Source organism: Thamnophis elegans, chromosome 10, assembly GCF_009769535.1.
Source record: "Thamnophis elegans isolate rThaEle1 chromosome 10, rThaEle1.pri, whole genome shotgun sequence".
Classification (NCBI taxonomy): Eukaryota; Metazoa; Chordata; class Lepidosauria; order Squamata; family Colubridae; genus Thamnophis; species Thamnophis elegans.
The window spans coordinates 66,664,326-66,686,149 of record NC_045550.1 but is presented as its reverse complement, the minus strand read 5'-3'; the positions used below and the strand labels follow the sequence as shown (position 1 = coordinate 66,686,149).

Genomic DNA, 21,824 nt, shown 5'->3' with positions numbered 1-21,824 from the left:
CTAAAACCTCCAGTGATGAAGCACTCACAACTCCTGGAGGCAAGTAGTTCCACTGATTAATTGTCCTCACCGTTAGGAAGTTTCTCCTTAATCCCAGGTTGCTTCTCTCTTTGATTAGTTTCCATCCATTGTTCTCCCTTCTTTGTGGCCACCTCTCAAAATACTGGAATACGTCATCACAGTGACGGTGAATCTTTTAGACACTGAGTGCTCAAAGGTGCATGTGCAAATGCACATGTGCACGGACATGTGTGGACATGCGCATGCATGGACATGCGCATGCAGAGACCCAAAGATCACCTGGGCGGTGGGAGGCAGAACATCACCACGCTGCCAGTGCAGCAAGAGGTAAGATCTTTTCCTTTCGTGAGCTTCTCTTTTCGTCGTTTGCAGGGAAACGTAAGCTCACGAAAGGAAGGCCGCGGAGATCTGACCTGGGGCAACAGAGCTCATGCCAGCAGAGAGGGCTCTGCGTACCACCTCTGGCATGTGTGCCATAGGTTTGCCATCATGGCGATATCCTGTCACCCCGATCCTTCTTTTCTCTAAACTAGCCCTGCCCAATTCCTCCAACTTTCTTCCGATGTTCTTGCTATATGCTATCTCACTAGCAATACTTTGCGCAACATCATGTCATTTTGCTTTCTCTCTCTCTCTCTCTCTCTCTCTTTTTAAAAAAAACAGGGTGGTGAAAGAGGAAATTTCGGACGATAACGCAAAGCTTCCCTGCTTCAACGGGCGAGTGGTGTCGTGGGTAAGTAGCATTTTTGACAGAGGATCTTCGTACGCTTCTCGTGCTCCGCGATTCTGATGCCAATTCAGCGTGCCTCGTTCATGGGGCTTCTTTCCCTGACCTAGAGGTTCCTCCATTGAGGATGGGGCAATTGATTTATTTATGGAATGTCTGCACTGCCAGTTTCACCTACCATATTTTTCGGAGTATAAGACGCACTGGAGTATAAGATGCACCAAGGTTTTGAAGAGGCAGATTTTTTAAAAGTAGATAGGTAGAGAGAGGGGGGGAGAGAGAGATGGAGATAGAGAGATAGAGATAGATAGATAGATAGATAGATAGATAGATAGATAGATAGATAGAATAGATAGATAGATAAATACAATAGATAGATAGGGAGAGAGAGAATGTGTGTGTAGGTAAGTAGGTAGGTAGAGAGATAGAGAGAAATAGAAAGAGAGAGAGAAATATAGTAGATAGGTAGGGAGAGAGAGTGAGTAAGTAGGCTGGTAGATGCTCCCAGGTGTATTTATCCATGTGCTGGAGAAGGAAATCGCTGACAATCTGCAGCACCTAAGACTTTGTTTCTGCTGGCACAGCTCTTGATCAATGTAATTCTCATCAATCAGTTAAAAAGTTTTCCAAAAGGAAAAAAAAAAGTTTTTCCACTCTGCAAACCTCCCAAAACCGCCCCCCCATTTTTAAAAAAAGGCATGAATAGCCTTGGGGGGGGCTTGCAGAGTGCTCCTGGGGGGGGGCAAAAATGAGCAAAAAGGGACCCGTTTTTCACAAAAACGGGTCCGTTTTTTTTTAAAAAAATTGCATGCATAGCCTTATGGAGATTTATAGAATGCTGCTGGTGCCTGGGGGGGGGGGCAAAAACACCCCCCCCTTTTGCTGATTACTGCCCTCCCCAGCCCCCAGGAGCTCTCTGAAAGCCTCTATAAGGCTCTGCACGGCCATTTTGGTGAAGGGAGCGGTCGCTTCAGGAGGCAAAATATGCTGTATTCGGTGTATAAGATGCACTCAGTTTTCCTCTTTTTCGAGGGAAAAAGTGCGTCTTATACTCCGAAAAATACGGTAGATGACCCTGGGCTGTTTGCCACATCATACAGGTAGTCCTTGACGTACGACCACACTTAAACCCTTAAAATTTCTGTTGCTAAGCGAGACAATTGTAAGTGAGTTCGGGCCCATTGTGTGGTCTTTCTCACCACAGCTGTTAAGTGAATCCAGTAGCTCCTAAGTTAGTGGCATAGTTGTTAAGTGAATCTGGGTTCCCCATTGACTTTGCTGGTCAGAAGGTTGCGAAAAGGGGATCGCACGACCCGAGGATACCGCAACCTCCATAAATATCACCCAGTTGCTGCAACGGTCGTTAAGTGTGAAAAATGGGCATAAGTCTCTTTTTCTTATTGCTGTTGTAAGTCTCAACGAAAGGTTGTGAGTCAAGGTGTTGTCTTATGCCAGTGATGGTGAATAGTTTTCGCCTCGGTGTCAAAAGCACATGTGCGCACTATCATGCACAACAAGAATTTAATCACACCCACCCACCCAGCACCGTGACCCCCAGGTTTTTTGGGCCCTGAGGAGGGCGGAAATGGCCCATTTCCTGACTTCCGGTGGGCCCGTTTTTCGCTCTCCCCAGGCTCCAAAACGTTCTCCAACGTTTATATACATATACATATGAAGTGTTATGTCAAAGCACCTGATATGCCCAAATATGGGAGGCAGTATACTGCTTCCCTTTTGCCTTTCAGCTCCACCCTAGGAGCCTTCCAGCCCAGGTTCGAATCACAGTAAGGGTAAAGCTAGCTGATGAGAGCTGAATAGCTTGAAATAGATCTATACTAGTCTCCCTTTCTTTATTTATCAGCACAAATGCAACACACACACATACACACACATGCTAAAAAAAAAAAAGTACGTTGAAGACTCTCTGTACATTTGCTGTCCTTCCATCTTTACAATCTGAAGGCCCTTAGATCCCCCCTGCCCTCCCCCACCTCCTTCCCCCTTTCCCTCCACCATGAATCATTGATTAGTGATGACTTAGCAGTTGTACAAAGCCTTTTGTGTGGGGGCGGGGAAAGGGATGTTGCCAACACAGAGAGAATAGGAAGTTGCAGAGACACAACCGGCCATTAAACTTTCTGCAGTTAAACCCTGCTCGCCCTGTGAATGTTTTCTTGTTCGTGGGTGACTTTTTAACAAAAGAACCGTCTGGGTTTGATTGTACGGTGCGGTGAAGAATGCCAACTTTTTAAGCCCGTGCAAATCGAGAAGCCACACGCTATAAAACGTTGTAAAAGTGTAGAGACCGAAAGGGAAGCTTAAGGTCCCTTTGGAGGTGAAAACTTCCCACCCTGCTTGGAATCCTTTGGTATTCCTTAATGGGGGCTTAGTGGGTATCCATGCGATGCCATGGCATGGATGATTTTTTTAATAGAGCTTGCGCATGAATGTAGAAGGAGAGGTAATTTTTCCCCCCAGGCATTTTATTTATTTCTGTTAGTTATAGAAGAGAATATTTGTAGCTCAGGGTTGGAATGTGAGGTCCGTGGTGCTCTCTGAGCTGGGTTGTTTCCTGGTAGACATTCTGTCACCCAGCTAGGTAACATCATCATCAACGGTGGGTTTCGACATTTTGTTACCACTGGTTTGTACCACTTCCACGCATGCGCCCAGCCTTCCGCGCATGTGCTTTGCTCGTGCGTGCGACTTCCGTGCATGTGCCAAGACCTCAAAAATATGCCTAAGTAGGATGGCATAAGCCAGGGCACCCTTGATTTTTCCACTACAGGTTCAGGTGAATGGGGCTGAACCGGCTGAATACCACATCTGATCAAAGCTTGAAAGGAGAAAGAGGAGAAAGAGGAGGAGGAGGACTGTGGGTCCTTGGTGCTCTCTGGTGTTTTCTTTCAGACATTCCATGACCCAACTATGTAACATCATCAGGGCTAGAAGGGGGGAGGAGGAGGAAGAGGAAGAAGAAGAGGAGAAGGAGGAGAATTAGGACTCTGGGGTCGTTGGTGCTCTCTGAGCTTGGTTGTTTCCTTGCAGATGTTCTATGACCCAGCTAGGTAACATCATCAGTGGTAAAAGGGAGGAGGGGAAGGAGGAGAAGGATTGTGGAGTCCTTGGGGTTCTTGGTGCTCTCTGTTGTGGCCTGTCAGCACAGCTGGCAGCAGATTCGGACAGTGAGGAGGTTGGGGAGGAAGATGGGCCAGTCCTGGAGTCTGGGGAAGGCTCTGATGAGGGCTCTGTGTTGGAGGCAGAGAGGGGGCCAGGGCCGTCCGACAGTTATCAGCTGCCTTCAGAGTCAGACATCAGTGAGGCAGAAGAACAGCTGGAGCCTGTTCCCAGTGTGCACATGCGCAGAGTTGCCAGACGAAGGGAAGAGCTAAAGAACAGGGGTCGACTTGGGAGTAAGGCCACAGGGGGACGATGAATGACCCCTCCCAGAGGGAATAAAAGAGGAGCGAAAGGGGAGTGGAATTTGCAGGAGACAATTGGTTTGCTTCATTGGTTCGTGACTCTCTGAAACTACTTGCCAAGTTCTGCAGAGATTGGCCTGGCAGCTCTCCAAGCCAGATAAGGTCTGTGACTGTAAATCCTCCCTCGAAAGACTTTGCTGGATGTGAATGAGCAGAATTCACAGCCAATTAATAAAAGGGGGAAGGAGTTTGCTTCCTGCTCTTGGGAAGCATAGGTCAGAACACTCTCTGAACTTGGTTACCCAACTACATAACACCATCCGTGTATTAGTAATACTTTGCAAGAACTTTGCATTTCCGTCTCTTGAAAAGGAAAAAGTTTTTTTTAAACTCTCCCACTTGACTCATCTTCTGTGAACCTTTCTCCTTTCAGCTCGTGTCTGCCGAGGGATCTCATTCGGACGCTGGGTCCGTATGTGCCGAAAGCCAGCCGGAACTGCCACCCTCCATTGAGAGAACTGGAGGCATCGGAGATTCCAGGCCTCCTTCGTTTCAGTAAGTCATGCAGCAATGCCGTGAGAAGCTTTGGAGTGAGCAGAAAGTTATTGGGTTTGAGATGCGGAACACTTCGAGCCTGGAAATATTGGGGCTTTTTTGCAATATAGGTTGCAGTGGCAAGTCCCTAGATTTGGTGGTACATTACAATACAATACAATACAATACAATACAATACAATATCAGAGTTGGAAGGGACCTTGGAGGTCTTCTAGTCCAACCCCCTGCCTAGGCAGGAAGCCCTATACCGTTTCAGACAAATGACTATCCAACTTCTTAAAAACCTCCAGTGTTGGAACATTCACAACTTCTGGAGGCAAGTCGTTCCACTGATTCATTGTTCTCACTGTCAGGAAATTTCTCCTCAGTTCTAAGTTGCGTCTCTCCTTGATTAGTTTCTACCCAGGACAAGACAAGGACAAGAAGCAATCCCGCCTCCCAGTTTCCCACAGCATTAAATGTGGCAGGTCTAAAGGCCCAAGGCAAAAGATGGCTTCCGGGCCTGACAGGCAGCTTGCCTAGAAACAGAAATACTCATTTGTTGGGGTTTATACTACCTAGTGAAATATACGTTTTTTGCCTTGCAGCCCAAATAGTGGAGGAAGCCGAGAGAACTTGGACAATGAGACAGAGACGGACTCTGTGGTGTCAGTTCAGAGGGAACGGCCCCGCAGGAAGGAGGGTCCTGAGCACGGTGAGGATTCCCCCCCCCCCGAAATAAAAACTATGGCTGTGTTCGCACAACATGTTTCCTTGTGCTGAATCCTAATTTCCTCCGCTTGTCCCTGAGGCTGGATTCCTCCCTCCAATTGATAAGCTAAAATGCAGTTGGTGAGTTTGAGAACTGGGTGGATTTAACGTTTGAGTAGTAGTTGTTGTTTTGTTTCTGTGCTTCATATTGATATATGGTCTAATGTTCTGGCCATTTATGATTCTGTTTTGCTTTATTTTGTGGTTGGTTTTTTGTTGCTATTGTTATGTTTACCCAGAGTTGCGTTCTTTGATTTGGATGGCCTTATCAATCCAATAAATATTAGGAAAGTGGAAATAGAGTATATTTTTAATCCAGCTTGGGTCTCCTTCAAAGATCTGGGCCTTTTCCCGGGCTTACAAGCTAGCCACGCAGGGTCAGGGAAATGCACCCTTGAGTTCAGCAGGCAATACAGGTGACCTGTGGTGAATTTGGATCACACACACACACCTTCCTCTCATACTGATCTACTCATGGGGTGCTTGTTTTGGAATTAAAATAGAAAAGGCTCCCCCAAACCTCAACAGGCCACACACAGGAGTGTCAAACTTGATTTCATCGAGGGGTGCATCAGGGTTGTGTTTGACCTCGGGAGGTCAGGGGGAGTGGTGGCTGGGGTGGGCGTGGCCAGCTTGATGTCACTTGTGTGATCAAAGGCCACTTTTCTTAGTAGTTTGTTTTGGCAACACTGACAGCGAGAATGGAGCATGGGAGGGCCATGTGAGCGCCGTCCTGTGCCGGCAGAGGGCTACAGGAGGCCGTTGGAGCAAAAAATGGAGCACGGGAGGGCCACAGGCGGCACTGTAGGCTGGTTCTTTGCTGTTTCCATGGGCCAGATCTGAGGGGCTTGACAGCCCTGGTCTAGGACAACTCACCGCGGCTGACTCACACCAACCATCTCGCCCTGGCCAATTTGTCCAGGCTGACTCACTGTGGCCAATTCTCTGTGGCCAACTTGCCGCGGGACAGCTCAATGTGGGCTTTGTGTTGCTCTAGGTTTGAACCTTCTGAGATTGGAAGTTTTTGAGGCTCAAGTGAGCTGCGATTCTACTTGTCCCTCTCTGGAGTTATCCCACATTGAATTGTCCTGTGGCAAGTTGGGTGTGGCGAGTCAGATGCAGTGAGGCAGCTGGAGTGAGTTGGCCATAGGCAAGTTGTCCTATTACGACATGCATTGCCTTGTCATCCCAAGACAGAAGGTGGAATAGAAAGAGTGAATAAGCAAAACTGGCTGATTTAATTTGTACACAGTGCTTTTTCACAAAGAAAAAGACTCCGACTCTGTTTCCTCCAGCCCCCAGGGTGAACGGGATGACCAAGGGGGACCGGCGGCGGGAACTAGGGGGCTATGAAAGCTCCTCCACCCTGATGAGTAGTGAACTGGAGACCACCAGCTTCTTCGATTCTGATGAGGATGATTCCACCAGCAGGTAAGGAAGAGAACGAGAAGGTGAAATGATTTGTAAATGATGCCGTTGGTCGCTTTTTCTTTCCGGGGTTAAGTGACTTGATGATGGAGGATTTTTTCTGACATGGGCTGGGATTGAACCCTGCACTCAGCTGATTTATCGAATAAGTTCCAGATGGTCAGGTTTTCCTCATATGCTAAAGTACAGGTAAAGTAGTCCTTGACTTACAATCATTTGTTTAGCTGCTTTTGAAGTTACAACCGCACTGAAAATCGTGCTTTACGACCGTTTTTCATGCTGACGACTTACAGCATCCCCCATGGACGTGTGATCAAAATTGGCAACTAGCTCATATTTATGACGGTGTTTTGCTTCTGCGGATGGTACAATAACAGTTTGTTTAGGGATAATTCAAAATTACAACGCCATTGAAAAAAGTGAGTTAGCTTAAGATACAGAGTAAAAAATAAGATGTATTAAAAAGTTTTGACAAAAAAAAAAGTTTAATACTTTGAAGGAAAGAGGAGGGTGAAAGAAATCACATCAGCACCTTTTGTGGCTTCTGACAAGGTCAAGGGGGAAACCAGATTCACTTAACAACTGTGGGACTAACTTAACAGCCGCAGTGATTCGCTTAACAACTGTGGAAAGATAGATGATAAAGTGGGGCAAAACTTAACACATCTCTCACTTAGCAACAGAAATTTTGGGCTCAATTGTAGTTGTAGGTCATGAACTACCTGCAACAGGTTTACTCATCAGATTGCCTGTGGACACAGATCCTACTAAGGCAGAGGTGGGGCAAGATAGCCCATCTTTGACTTGTGGACTTCAACTCCCAGAATTCCTGAGCCAGCATGGCTAAATAAATAAAGAGGGGCCTACTTCGAATCCCATTGGTCAAAGAACGCCAACGTTTGGGATCCCAAAGAAGAGCCTTCGCTGCTGTAGCGGCCACCCTTTGTAACATCTTACAGGTAGTCCTCATTTTACAATAGTTCCCTTAGTGACTTAGTTACAGCAGCGCTGAAAAAAAAGTGACTCATGAATGTTTTTCACAGTTATGACCATCAAGCATCCCCATGGCCACATGATTTACATTTGGATGCTCGACAACTGACTCCGCTGAAGCCAGATTCACTTAACAAATGTGTTACTCACTTAACAACCGCTTAATGAATGTGGCAAGAAAAATCGGTTCCACCACAAATCCACGGTAGACTAAAGTGCGCTCGACGAAAGCGTGTACGTGACGTCATCACGACACGCTGTGAGCGGTAAATTTAAAATTAACGCAAAAACCTTACACTAACCCCCCCAAACCTAGCCCTAAACCTAACCCTAAACCTAACCCTAAGCCTAACCCTTAACCTAACCCTAAACCTAACCCTTAACCTAACGCTAAACCTAACGCTAACCCTTAACCTAACCCTAACCCTAACGCTTAACGTAAGCCTAAACCTAACCCTAACCCTTAACCTAACCCTAAACCTAACCCTTACCTTTATGTGAATCGGCTTGCTTTAATTTTATTTTAATTTAATTTTAATTTATTTTTAATTTTATTTGTCGCGCTGCTGACGTCACGTACGCGCTTTGATTGGGCGCGCTTTAGTGGACCGCGGTTTTGACGGGTCAAGAGAAAAATCATAACATAGGACAAAAATCTCACTTAACATTCTCACTTACATACATGCTCATAACATAGCAATAGCACTTAGACTTATATACCGCTTCACAGTGCTTTTACAGCCCTCCCTAAGCAGTTTACAGAGTCAGCCCCTTGCCCCCAACAATCTGGGTCCTCATTTTTACCGACCTCAGAAGGACGGAAGGCTGAGTCAGCCTTGAGCCTGGTGAGATTTGAACTGTTAAACTGCAGCTAGGAATTGCCTGCAGTACTGCACTCTTAACCGTTGCGCCACCTCGGCTAAATTATGGTTGTAAGTTGAGGACTGCCGTACTCTATAAGGTAAGATTTGAGTTATTTGAAGATCCATTTTTAGCTACACCCGAATGGTTACACCGGAGGGCTCTTTTAAGTTCTCATCCAAAAACCCAAAGGTGATGTCCTTCATCGCAACTTATTACTGCTTCCTGGTGAAGCAGGCTTCTAATTCTTCCTCTGCTCTTTGTCTTGTAGGTTCAGCAGCTCTACAGAACAAAGCAGCGCCTCGCGCCTCATGAGGCGACACAAACGGCGTCGGCGGAAACAGAAAGTAGCCCGAATTGAGAGGGTGAGAGGCCCGGCTGGGCGGTTGGGGATGGCACAGTCTCAGGGACAGAGGGACAGAATCCAGATCGTGGGAAGGGTTAATACCGCTTTATAAGGGCCTTTGGTAAGGCCACACTTGGAATACGGCATCCAGTTTTGGTCGCCACGAAATAAGAAAGATTTTATTGTATTGTATTGTATTGTATTTTATTATTTGTATGCCGCCCTTCTCCAGGAGGACTCAGGGCGGCGAACAATTCAAGGGGGAAAAAGGGGAACATAAAAAACAAAATACAAATAATAAAAGTAAACAACAGTCGCACAACCATACATGTCGAGAGGGGAGGGAACTCATCACCCCCAGGCCTGCCGGCAAAGCCAGGTTTTGACAGCTTTTCGGAAGGCCTGGAGAGAGGTGAGGGTCCGAATCCCTGCGGGGAGTTCATTCCAGAGGGCCGGAGCTGCCACAGAGAAGGCCCTCCCCCGGGTAATAGCCAGGTGGCATTGGCTGGTAGATGGCACCCGGAGGAGGCCAACCCTGTGAGATCTAATGGGTCTGTGGGAGGTAATTGGCAGCAGGCGGTCTCTCAAGTATTTTGAGACTCTAGAACAGTGGTGTCAAACTGGATTCCTTCCAGGGCCAGATGCTGGCCCAAATGGGGCGTGGGGGGATGTGTACGGATTGTACGAGCCCCCCGCAGCCTGTTTTGGCTGCCAGAGTGCTGCAGGAGGCAGTCCAGGCCAAAAGCGCGGTGTATGTGTGGGGCGCATGCTCCCCTCCACACGCCCCATTTTGGCTGCTGAGGCACCATGGGCTGGTCCTTTGTTATTTCTAGGACAGCCCCGAAGACCAGATTTAAGTCCCCGTGGGCCTTGAGTTTTGACACCCCTGCTCTAGAAAAAGTGCAGAGAAGAGCAACAAGGATGCTCAGGGGTCTGGAGGCTAAAACATACAAAGAATAGTTGCAGGAATTGGGCATGTCTAGTTTAATGACAAGGATTAAGGTTGATATGATAGTCTTCCAAAATTTGAGGGGCTGCCACAAAGAAGAGCGAGTCAAGCTATTATCCGAAGCAACGGATGGAAACTTGTCAAGGAGAGAAGCAACCTAGAACTAAGAAAAAAATTTCCTTGACAGTTAGAATAATTAACCGGTGGAACGATTTGACTCCAGAGATTGGGGGTGCTTTAAGAAAAGGTTGGACAACCATTTGTCTGGAATAGAATAGAATAGCAGAGTTGGAAGGGACCTTGGAGGTCTTCTAGTCCAACCCTCTGCCTAGGCAGGAAACCCTACACCATTTCAGACAAATGGTTATCCAACATCTTCTTAAAAACTTCCAGTGTTGGAGCATTTACAACTTCTGGAGGCAAGTTCTTCCGCTGATTCATTGTTCTAACTGTCAGGAAATTCCTCAGTTCTAAGTTGCTTCTCTCCTTGATTAGTTTCCATCCATTGCTTCTTGTTCTACCCTCAGGTGCCTTGGAGAATAGCTTGACTCCCTCTTCTTTGTGGCAACCCCTGAGATATTGGAAGACTGCTCTCATGTCTCCCCTAGTCCTTCTTTTCATTAAATGAGACATACCCAGTTCCTGCAACCGTTCTTCATATCTTTTAATCTCCAGTCTCCTAATCATCTTTATTTCTCTTCTCTGCACTCTTTCTAGGGTGCAGAGAAGGATAGGGTTTTCTGCTTGAGCAGGGGGATGGACTAGAACAGGGGTGTCAAACTCTATTTCATTGACGGCCACATCAGGGTTCTGTTTAACCTCGGGGGGGGGGGTGTCCAGGGGGTGTGGCCAGCTTGATGTCACTCATGTCTGGGTTGCCTGTAGGGGCACGAGTGCTCTGCCAGTGAAAACGGGCTCCCAAGCTCCATTTTTTCTGCAGAGGCACTGCGGACTGTTCCTTTGCTATTTCCAGAGCGGCCCCATGGGCCAGATCCAAGCATCCCCGCGGGCCACATCTGGCCCCCGGGCCTTGAGTTTGACACCCCTGGACTAGGAGCTCTCCAAAGGACCCTTCCAACACTTGCTATTCTGTTGTTATTTAAATGACTTTGCGATCTTTAGGGCCAGGCCTGCCTTCTGAAAATTTGTAGGAAGAGCCATGAATGGTATTTTATCCCCATCCTTTCCCTACTGGTGGGACCAAGACTCCCATCTGTCAGTTTTGACCAGTGAGCCACACATGTTCTTACCTCACCTTCTCCTTTCTTTGCAGTCTTCGTCTTTTAGCAGCATCACCGATTCCACCATGTCGCTGAATATCATCACCGTTACGCTCAACATGGGTGAGTTCAAATCGGCTGCTTGGAAATGGGCCCAGGAGTAGAACTTGGCAGGCGGAAGGAAGATAACCCGTTTAACATTGTGAAGTGACAATTTAGCACGAAGAAGGCTTTGAGGAGAGGGTTTTTTATTCTCCCGTTCCAATATAGGTAGTCCTCAACTTACGACCACAATTTGAGCCCAAACATTTTTATTGCCAAGCAACAAGTTAGTTTTGCCCCATTTTGCGACCTTTCTTGCCGCAGTTGTTAAGTGAGTCACGGCACTCATCAAGTGAACCCGTCTTCCCCGTGGCTTGTCCGAAAGTCGCAAAAGGGATCGCGTGACCCCGGGGTATTCGCAACCGCCATAAATATGAGTCGGTTGCCAAGTGTCTGAATTTCGAGGACATGACCGCGGGGATGCAGCAGTCGTAGGTGTGAAAAGTGGTCGTAAGCAGTGGTGGGATTCAACAAGTGTGAATAACCCATTTGCTGAGCATGCTTGCAGTGCATTTGGAAACAGCTCAAAAACTTACCTACTACTGCAGCCCTGGTGAGTAACATTCACTCTGCTGCGCCTATCAGCTGGGTTTCAAACAAAGGAAATCTAGGCCAGAATAGCGCAGGGGAAGGCGGGTGGGCCCACCTGTTCATTAGAGCCAATCTGTTCGCTCTCAGCTGATCATTGGGGGAACCAGTTCACCTGGTTCTGGCTGAATCCCACCCCTGGTGATAAGTCACTTTTTCAGTGCTGAGCAGTTACTAAATGATTTGTTGTAAATTGAGGATTACCTACTGATCGTTTCTTGATTGAATAGACCAAGAAATGCTGGTTGTAACCACCACACACACACACACACACACCTTTTTTGCAGAAAAATACAACTTCCTGGGCATCTCCATCGTTGGGCAAAGCAATGAACGTGGCGATGGGGGCATCTACATTGGCTCCATTATGAAGGGAGGCGCTGTGGCGGCTGATGGAAGAATTGAACCCGGAGACATGCTGCTGCAGGTAACCTCTTTTATGGAATGTTGTAATATAACTCCTTGTGTAGGTGTGGGTCACCCATGGCCCAGTGCATAACAGGGCATGCGCAGCCACGCTGAACCACATAGGAAAAAACAAACTCCTAAAGAACAGAACATCCTGATAGTATTCCATAACATCCTGATAGTTCGTAACATAACATCCTGATAGTTCACTCTAGATGTGCCTTACCAATGACGCCCAGGATTTGACCATATATAGGCAGAACTTCCCTGAGCAGTAGATTAGCAATTGTAGTTTGACAGGCTGTCTTAAATCACATGCTGAATTGCTCCTCCTGCCTTTGTCCTATTTCAATAAAAGGGGCTCCTAAACTCCAATCTGGGTCGCCTCATCCCGAGAAAGCTCGTGTCCGTGTCTTCTCAACATTGGCCTCATGGACGAACCACGGGTACATCACAATGGAACACCTGAACTCAGGTTCAGGGGATCCATAAGAAACCTAAGTGAGTTAAAAGAGGAGAACAGGTGCTTTACTCGTGGCTGGACTCATTTAAGAACAATGTTGGTCAACCCTGGCCATTTTTAAGGCGTGTGGACGACTTCTTCTGTTTTGAATACAGTGTATTTTCAGTGTCAGGGTTCCAAATAGCATCCAAAAGTAAATCAAGAGTCCAAGGCAAAGTATTGCTCAAAGTTCCAGTTCATTAAGAGAGTTGGCATATCTGGGAAAACCTAAATCTGAAAGCTTCTCAGTTTTCCCCACGCAGTTGAAAGCTCAAGCCAGCTCTGGTCAGGTGCAGAGACACAAAGGATGATTTTCTAGAAAGGATTTTGTTATGGCTACATAGCATCTGACTCCTACAATCCACCCCTCCCATTTTCCCACAATAGAAAATGCCTAGTAGAATAATAGAAAGTGTGGCAAGCCAAAGAACCAAAAGAAAAGAAAAATGAAGATAAAACAAAATGAAATATTAACACATATACTGGTAACAATAGTAATAATATAACGGGTACATCACAATGGATGTGGCTCAGTTTCTTCTTTATATTAGCTTATTCATAGTTCTGTTAACTAAATTAGCATATTTATAATGATGAACCATCTTTATAAATTTGTTCATACACAGCACTCATCTTTCTTCATCTAATTTCTATCTCTGATCTTTAACCATTCATGAAATCTGTTCCATGTCAAATAATATTCTGCGTCTTTTCTTTTTAAAGTCAATCTATCCATCTCTGCACAAGGTAATATTTTCTGAATTACATCCTCATCTGATGGAGTGTTCTTTTTTCAATATTGAGCAAATAACAATCCTTGCTGCTTGTCAGTACATGCAAAGCTAAATATAGAGTCCCTTTATCATAACCTTCCGGCATTTTAGCCAACAAAAATATTTCTGGTTTCAGATCTATATTTTGCTTCATCATCTTTTCTAACCAAGTATGTATTTTCTTCCAATATTTTCTTGCTTTCATACAGGTCCACCACATATGATAATAAGTACCTGGGGTCTGATTACATTTCCAACTTTTGGCAGACACATTACTAAACATTTTTGCCAATCTCGCCATGCTGGCTGGGGAAATCTGGGAATTGAAGTCCACGCATCTTAAAAGTTGCCAAGGTTGAGAAACATTGTGTATGAACGTGGGGATGAAGGCTTGAATCTTCCATCTTTTGTTGGTGACTTATGCCCAAGGCATGAACAGCAAGGGCTCATTTTGCCTTTTGTGGCTGCTCTTGGCTTGTGAAAACTTGTATAAGTGGTGTCCTTTTGATAGCTGGAAGCATGTTGTTGGCTGTTGGCTGATCAGCAAAGGTGAAAGAGTATTAATCTGGAAGCAGATATGGATTTCCCAGGTAGGTCTGGGAAAGTAAAAATAAAGTCTCAAATCAAGGTCACTTCCTGGTGACTTCAGGAATGTGTCCATGTAGAGTTTGTGTTTTTTCGTTTTTTCGTTTTGTTTTAGCAACCATACAAAGGTAGTTTGCCACCAACTGGGAATTTTCTTAACTTCCTAGTCCAGTTTACATCCTTGGCATTTCAAGGTGGTTTCCTGTTCAGATATTCTCATCAGTGCTTCGCTTTCAAGCTCCGAAAAGGTTGACCTGATGTGGATCTTGGGCCGTTATGGCAAACCCATGGCACACGTACCCAAATGACATACGAAGCCATGCTGCTGGCACGTGTGGCCTTGCCTGATTGTCTGCCGGGTTTCTGGCGTACATGCGTACGCGATGAACAGCTGTCCTTCACGCGTAGGGGCAGCGCCCAAAAAACATTGCACGGATGTGCGGCGGCCAGCTGATTGGCGGGGGCACGTGCGTGCTAGAATCCGGAAGTTTTTTGTTTTCCAGAACGTGGCCCTGATGATCTTGCACATGTGCGGGCAATATTTCTGCACAGCCTTTTTGGCACTCGGTGCTGGAAAGGTTCAGCATCACTGATCTAGGAGAATGTGCGGGCAACTCGCCGCAGCCAATTTGCCATGGGAGAAGGGTTACACAAATATAAATATAGAGCTGAGGTAGCGCAGTGGAGTGCAGTACTGCAGGCTACTTCAGCTGACTGCTAGAAGCAGTTCAGCAGTTCAAATCTCACCGCCTCAAGGTTGACTTAGCCGTCTGTCCTTCCAAGGTGGGTAAAATGAGGACCCAGATTGCTGGGGGCAAGTAGCTGACTCTGCTGCTTAGAGAGGGCTGTGAAAGCACTATGAAGCGGTATATAAGTCTAAGGGCTATTGCTGTTGCTATATAGAAGAAATAGAATCATTGAAAGGATGCCAAAGGAGGAACAGAAGGAAATGCAAATGACAAAAATTAAAATATTTTAAAAATTATTTTAAATAATTGATTTGTCGAATTGTCCTGCGACAAGTTGATTGCAGTGAGCCGGCAACACTGAGTTGCCCCCCTTCTGCTTTGTGTTGGGAGGCTGAAAGGGAGGGGGCTCCTCTAGGGGGTGTAGAGACATTCAAATTTAACTATGTTTTGGGGGGGAAATGTCTGTGGTCAAATATTTGCTCTCTATCTGCTGTTGCCCTAGGAAAGATAGGGAATGGCAGATTCCTGTAATATAGGCGATCAACAATAGGGCAGCCTTAGGGCTGTCCATGAGTGGTTCTGGTTGCTTGTGCCTTGACCTAACCCAACTTGAGGATACAGGGATACGGTGGCTCAGCAGTTAAGATGCTGAGCTTGTCGATCAGAAAGGTCGGCAGCTTGGTGGTTCGAATCCCTAGCGCCACGTAACAGAGTGATCTCGCGTAACTTGTCCCAGCTTCTGCCAACCTAGCAGTTCAAAAACATGTAAAAATACAAGTAGAAAAAAATAGGAACCACCTTTGGTGGGAAGGCAACAACGTTCTGTGCGCCTTTGGCGTTGAGTCATGCCAGCCAGGTGACCACGGAGACATCTTCGGACAGCCCTGGCTCTCTAGCTTTGAATCAGAGATAAGCACCGCCCTCTAGAGTCAGGAACAACTAGCACATATGTGCAAGGGGAACCTTTACTTTACCTTTAACCTTAAGTTGGGGATACTGGTCTATCCAGCCTCAAGTCTTTTTCTGACAACTCCATGTCTTCTTACCTCATCCTCTTTCATCTTTGATTTATCTTTGCAGGTGAATGATACCAACTTCGAGAACATGAGCAACGACGATGCTGTGCGAGTGCTGAGAGAAATTGTGCACAAACCGGGGTAAGTCCTCCCTTCGGCCTCCAGTTTCTTTTGGTGCAAGCTTGAATGATGTATATGTAGTCCTCCACTTATGACCACAATTGAGCCCAAAATCTCCGTGGCGAAGTGAAAAAATTGTGTTGTGAGTTTTGCCCCATTTTACGACTTTTCTCGCCACATTAAGAGAATCACTGCCATTCTTAAATTAGTCATGGAGTTTGTTAAGTGAATCTTGTTTCCCCATTGACTTTGTTTGTCAGAAGGAGATTGCATGACCCTGGGAAAACTGCAATCGTCATAAAAGTGAGTCAATTGCCCGATGTCTGGATTTTGATCATGTGTTCATGGGAATGCTGCAACGGTCATAATTGTGAAAAATGGTCACAAGTCATTTTTTTCAGTGCTGCTGTGTTCTGACCCCCCCCCCCCCCGGCTCCGTCCAGTAATGAATGCCAAGACAAGCTTAAATGGAATGTCCTTTAATAACAAGAAGCCAAAATCTCGGTGGCTGAAAGCCAAGCAAACAAACAGATAAGGACCTTGGCAGCAAGTCAGACAAACCTTGGCAGCAATCCAGCCTGCCAAGTTAGTTACGTTCTCTTTAGTCAATGACTTCTGCAAGAGGGGCGTGTCACAAGCAGTCTTTTTTATAGTCTGGAGAGGAGCCTAATGACCACCAGCTGAGCGCAATTACCTCCTGTAATTGTATAATTGTTCCTGACGCCAAGTAGCTCTTCGATGGCGTGCATCCAGGAGCAACTCACTGCTGGCTTCTAGATCACTCTCCCTTGTCTTCTCTGAGCCGACTCATAGGGCCCCTAGCTGTCGGAGTCTGGTGGCAGCTCCAACGGCTCCTGCTGGGCCACAACATGCTGTAACTACTTCCTATATAGAATACAAAACATCAGAGTTGGAAGGGACCTTAGAGGTCTTCTAGTCTAAACTCCCTGCCCAAGGAGGAGATTCTATATTACAGGTAGTCCTCGACTTACACTCACAGTTGAGCCCAAAATTTTGGTTGTCAAGCGAGACATTTGTTAAGTGAGTTTTGCCCCATTTTATGACTTTCTTTGCCTCGGTTGTTAAGTGAATCACAGCAGTTGATAAGCTAGTCACTTGGTTGTAAACTGAATCTGGCTTCCCCATTGACTTTGCTGGTCAGGTGGTCACAAAAGAGGATCAGGTGACCTTGTTGGGGACACAGCAATGGTTGTAAGTATGAAACAATTGCTGAGCATCTGAATTTTGAACGCATGTTCATGGGGATGCTGCAAAGGTCGCAACTGTGAAAAATGGTCATAAGTTACTTTTTTTTCTGTACCGTTGTAACTTTGAACAGTCACTAAAGGAACTGTTGTAAGTCGAGGACTACCTGTGTCCATCAGGATTGCTGAGAATGCTGGAGAAATACCAGCCTTAGTCTATAGAGGAGTCAGTAAATAAACTGTTGTAAGTCGAGGACTAGCTGTATTCCGGATAAAAGGTTGTCCAATCTCTTCTTGAAATCCTCCAACAATGGAGCACCCTCAACTTCCGGTGGCAAGCCGTTCTACTGGCTAATTGTTCTCACTGCCAGAAAATTTCTCCTTAGGACCTAGGTTGTATCTCTCAAAGGTTTCACAAGTCTGCTGAAGAGGTGGCACCAGAAGGGATCCCAGGAAGCCCTCTGTTTGAAGGCCTTCTTCCTTTTGTCCTACCTTAATCCACCAAAATGATTCTCCCAAAGGAGCTTTTTCAGGAGGCAACTGGACTTTCTTGTTTTTTTTTTTTTTGGAAGACGTTTCGCTTCTTCTCCAAGAAGCTTCTTCACCTCTGACAATTCCCCACTATCCTGTCAGAGCTGAAGAAGCTTCTTGGAGGAGAAGCGAAATGTCTTCAAAATGAAAAAAAACAAGAATGTCCAGTTGCCTCCTAAAAAAAGCACCTTTGGGGCAACCATGAACTGGATGACTGAGAATCTCTAAAGGTAAAAGTTCCCCTCGCACATACGTGCTAGCCGTTCCCGACTCTAGGGGGCTGTGTTCATCTCCCTTTCAAAGCCGAAAAGCCGGTGCTGTCCGAAGACGTCTCCATGGTCATGTGGCCGGCATGACTCAACGCCAAAGGCGCACGGAACATTGTTCCCTTCCCACCAAAGGTGGTTCCTATTTTTCGACAAGTCACGGGAGCTCCCTCCATTACGCGGCGCTGGGGATTCGAACCGCCAAACTGCTGACCTTTCTGATCGACAAGCTCAGCGTCTTAGCCACTGAGCCACCGCATCCCGTGACCCTGAATCACTGGGTCTGTAGAGATTCCTGTAGAATCTCTTCAGACACCAAAATGGTTCTAACTGAGGTAGTTAGTGAGGTAACGTGAGGTAACCGTCTAACAAACAATGAAAATAAACAACAATGGGTTATTGTTTCGTGAAAGCTTCTCGTCTTAAGGTTCGACGCCCCCGCGAATGCTGCCGTCCTTTCTGTCACGTACCCAAAAGACGTAGGAATTTCCCAAATGCTTCCCGCCTTTTTTTTTTTTTTTGATATCTTTGTTCATATTTCTAGGGGGAAAAAAATCTTAACAGAAAGGAACGGAGTGGGGTGGAGCTGTCACTGTTTTTAATTCCCCTGAGGGAAATGCCAGCGATGGGGGTGCCCGGGTGATGAACCAACTTGCAGGATGCCAACCTTTTTGTCTTTTGCTGCAGGCCCATCACGTTGACCGTCGCCAAGTGCTGGGATCCGAGTCCCAGAGGCTGCTTCTCGTTACCCAGGAGTAAGTGAGCTTCTGCCCGTGGTTTATTCGTGGTCAGGCATGTTAACGTAACGGTCGGTTTTACATTGTGCGGGACTGAAAGTTTTGTTATTAAAAAAATCCACAACTTTTTTCCCTAGTTTGTATTATTGGAAGGCCTGAAGGAACCGTTGGGGACAAGCGGTCACCAACTGCTAGTCTCTGGACCACTGATGGTCCGTGAGAAAATTTTGGTGGTCCGCCGAAAAAAATATTTGCATTTTTTTATATTGCACTAAATACTTTTTTTTTTAAAAAAATGCACATTAGTGGTTCTTCAGGATTTAAAATTATGAATTCAGTGGTCCCTGAGGTCTGAAAGATTGGTGACCCCTGGTTTGGGAGACAGATCATTGCAGAGAGAATAAATCTTGGCGGCTGGTGGAGATGATAGCAATAGCAATAGCAGTTAGACTTATATACCGCTTCCTAGGGCTTTCAGCCCTCTCTAAGCGGTTTACAGAGTCAGCATATCGCCCCCAACGACAATCCGGGTCCTCATTTTATCCACCTCGGAAGGATGGAAGGCTGAGTCAACCCTGAGCCGGTGAGATTTGAACAGCCAAACTGCAGAACTGCAGCCAGCTGAAGTAGCCTGCAGTGCTGCATTTAACCACTGCGCCACCTCGGCTGCTGCTGCTGCTGATATCAACAATAATAATAATGGGTTATTAAATTTAAGTGCTTCAACTCCCAGCAATTCTGGGAGGTGCACCAATAGTTTAAAAACATTTAAAGAACTAGGAAACGACAGCCCTCTCCAGAAGTAAATAATGATGGCAGAAATGACAAAAATCGGGCAAAACGGAAAAAAAAAGAGGCAAGACATGATTGGTTTTCTAACCACGCTGACCAGGGGTGGGATTCAACCGGTGTAACCACTGGGTTGCTGAGCACGGACGCAGTGCGTTTGAAAACTGCTGTAAAACTTCCCTACTACTGCAGCCCCAGTGAGTAAAACGGCAGAGCGGCAATCCGCTCTTCCGCACCTATCAGCTGGGCTTCAAATGAAGGAAATATAGGATAGGCTAGTGCAGGGGTGGGTGGGTGGGGTCAACTGATTGCCGGAGCTACCAGTTAGCGCGAAGCGGTACGAAACGGCTGAATCCCACCACCCCTGCCACAAAGGGATCTACAGGCCTGACCCTTTCCAATTTCCATATGGAGGAATAGTCACGTCGGTAGAGTCCGACTTGCCATCAAAATTGAACCCCGCATTTCCGTTGCTAAGTGAGACAATTCTTAAGTGAGTCCCCCCCCCCCCTTTTACGACCTTCCTTGTCAGAAATGTTAAGTCAGTGTTTCTCAACCTTGGCAACTTGAAGATGTCTGGACTTCAAGTCCCAGAATTCCCCAGCCAGCATTCGCTGGCTGGGGAATTCTAGGAGTTGAAGTCTGGACATCTTCCAAGTTGCCAAGGTTGAGAAACACTGTGTTAAGTGAATCATTGCAGTTAAGTTAATAACACACAGTAGTGAATCTGGTTTCCCCACTGACTGGTCGCAAAAGCGGATCCCAGGACCCCGGGACACTGCAACCGTCATAAATGCGAGTGAGTTGCCCAGCGTCAGAATTCACACGACCATGGGGATGCTGCAATGGTCATAAGTGCGAAACCTGGTCATAAATCACTTTTTCCGTGCCATTGTAACTTTGAATAGTCACTAAATGAACCGTTATCAATCTTGGGCTACCTGTAATAATGAATATATGCAAGTAATCCTCCAGTTACAGCAGTTAATTTAGTGACCGTTCAAAGTTACAACATAACTGGAAAAAAAATGACACGATCGTTTTCACGCTTACGACCGTTGCCGCATCCCCACGATCACGTGATCCAAATTCAGATGCTCGGCCACTGACTCGCATTTATGATGGTTGCAGTGTCCCGGGGTCACGTGATCCCTTTTTGCGACCTTCCGACAAGCCAAGTCAACAGGGATCCCTGATTCATTTAACAGCCCTGTTACCCACTTAACAACTGCAGTTATTCACTTAACAACAAAGGTGGTAAAATGGGGGAAAAACTCACTCAGCGACAGAAATTTTGGACTCAATTTTGATCCTAAGTTGTAAAACTGCCTGTATTTTATGCCCTTGCTAAGGGAATAATAGAGCTGCTTAGTAAACGAGGGTGAAGAGACAAAACTAGAAGATAACATTGGGAGGGTAAACCTACAGACCTTGGAGCGATATAGTTCTTGATAATTCCTCATTTAAAAACTCTGCCAATGTTTAGTGAGGACTCCGTCATAAAGACTAGCCCACAGGAAGAAAAGGTTTTCCCATTGAAGATGCTTGTTTTCTACATGTAGAGAGATATTTGAGACATTCCCAGGAAAGCAATCAATTGGACTTTCTTGATTGAATTTATATTTACCGACAAAGAAATAAACGCAGACTAGTATAGAACTTTTTCAAGCTATTTAAGGCTCAATAGCTTGAAATAGATCTATACTAGTTTCCTTTTTGAAGTGGCTCAGTGGCTAAGATGCTGAGCTTGTGATTAGAAAGGTCGGCGGGTTGGCGGTTCGAATCCCCAGTGCCGCAAAACGGAGTGAGCCGTGACTTGTCCCAGCTTCTGCCAACCTAGCATTTCGAAAGCATGTAAAAAATGCAAGTAGAAACATAGGAACCACCTTTGGTGGGAAGGGAACAGCGTTCCCTGCGCCTTTGGCGTTTAGTTATATCGGCCACATGACCACGGAGACATCTTCCGACAGTGCTGGCTCTTTGGCTTTGAAACGGAGATGATCACCCCCCACCCCCACTAGAGTCAGGAATGATTAGCACATATGTACGAGGGGAACCTTTACTCTTATTTCTTTGTTGGTAAATATAAATTCAACACAAAAATAGTTTGTTGCAAAAGCCGACTGTCTGCGAAGGCTCCTGGATTGGGGTTGAAAGGCAAAAGCGGAAGCAGGATGCTCCGCCCCATATTTGGGTAGATCAAGTTGCCCTGATAGACCAGTCTCACGGGGAAAAAAACAC

At 46.1% G+C, this 21,824-nt stretch overlaps 1 protein-coding gene across 4 annotated transcripts in view; it reads left to right on the top strand.

Annotated features, from left to right (window-relative positions):
• DVL3 (dishevelled segment polarity protein 3) overlaps positions 1 to 21,824 on the top strand; it is an 82,348-nt gene that overhangs the window by 39,980 nt on the left and 20,544 nt on the right. For all 4 annotated transcript variants that reach the window (XM_032225448.1, XM_032225449.1, XM_032225446.1 and 1 more), the window contains exons 2-10: positions 685 to 754; positions 4,604 to 4,725; positions 5,313 to 5,419; positions 6,771 to 6,906; positions 9,029 to 9,122; positions 11,326 to 11,395; positions 12,250 to 12,389; positions 16,000 to 16,076; positions 18,745 to 18,812. In XM_032225448.1, coding sequence (XP_032081339.1) covers positions 685 to 754; positions 4,604 to 4,725; positions 5,313 to 5,419; positions 6,771 to 6,906; positions 9,029 to 9,122; positions 11,326 to 11,395; positions 12,250 to 12,389; positions 16,000 to 16,076; positions 18,745 to 18,812 — 884 coding nt within the window. The remainder of the gene's footprint in view (positions 1 to 684; positions 755 to 4,603; positions 4,726 to 5,312; positions 5,420 to 6,770; positions 6,907 to 9,028; positions 9,123 to 11,325; positions 11,396 to 12,249; positions 12,390 to 15,999; positions 16,077 to 18,744; positions 18,813 to 21,824) is intronic.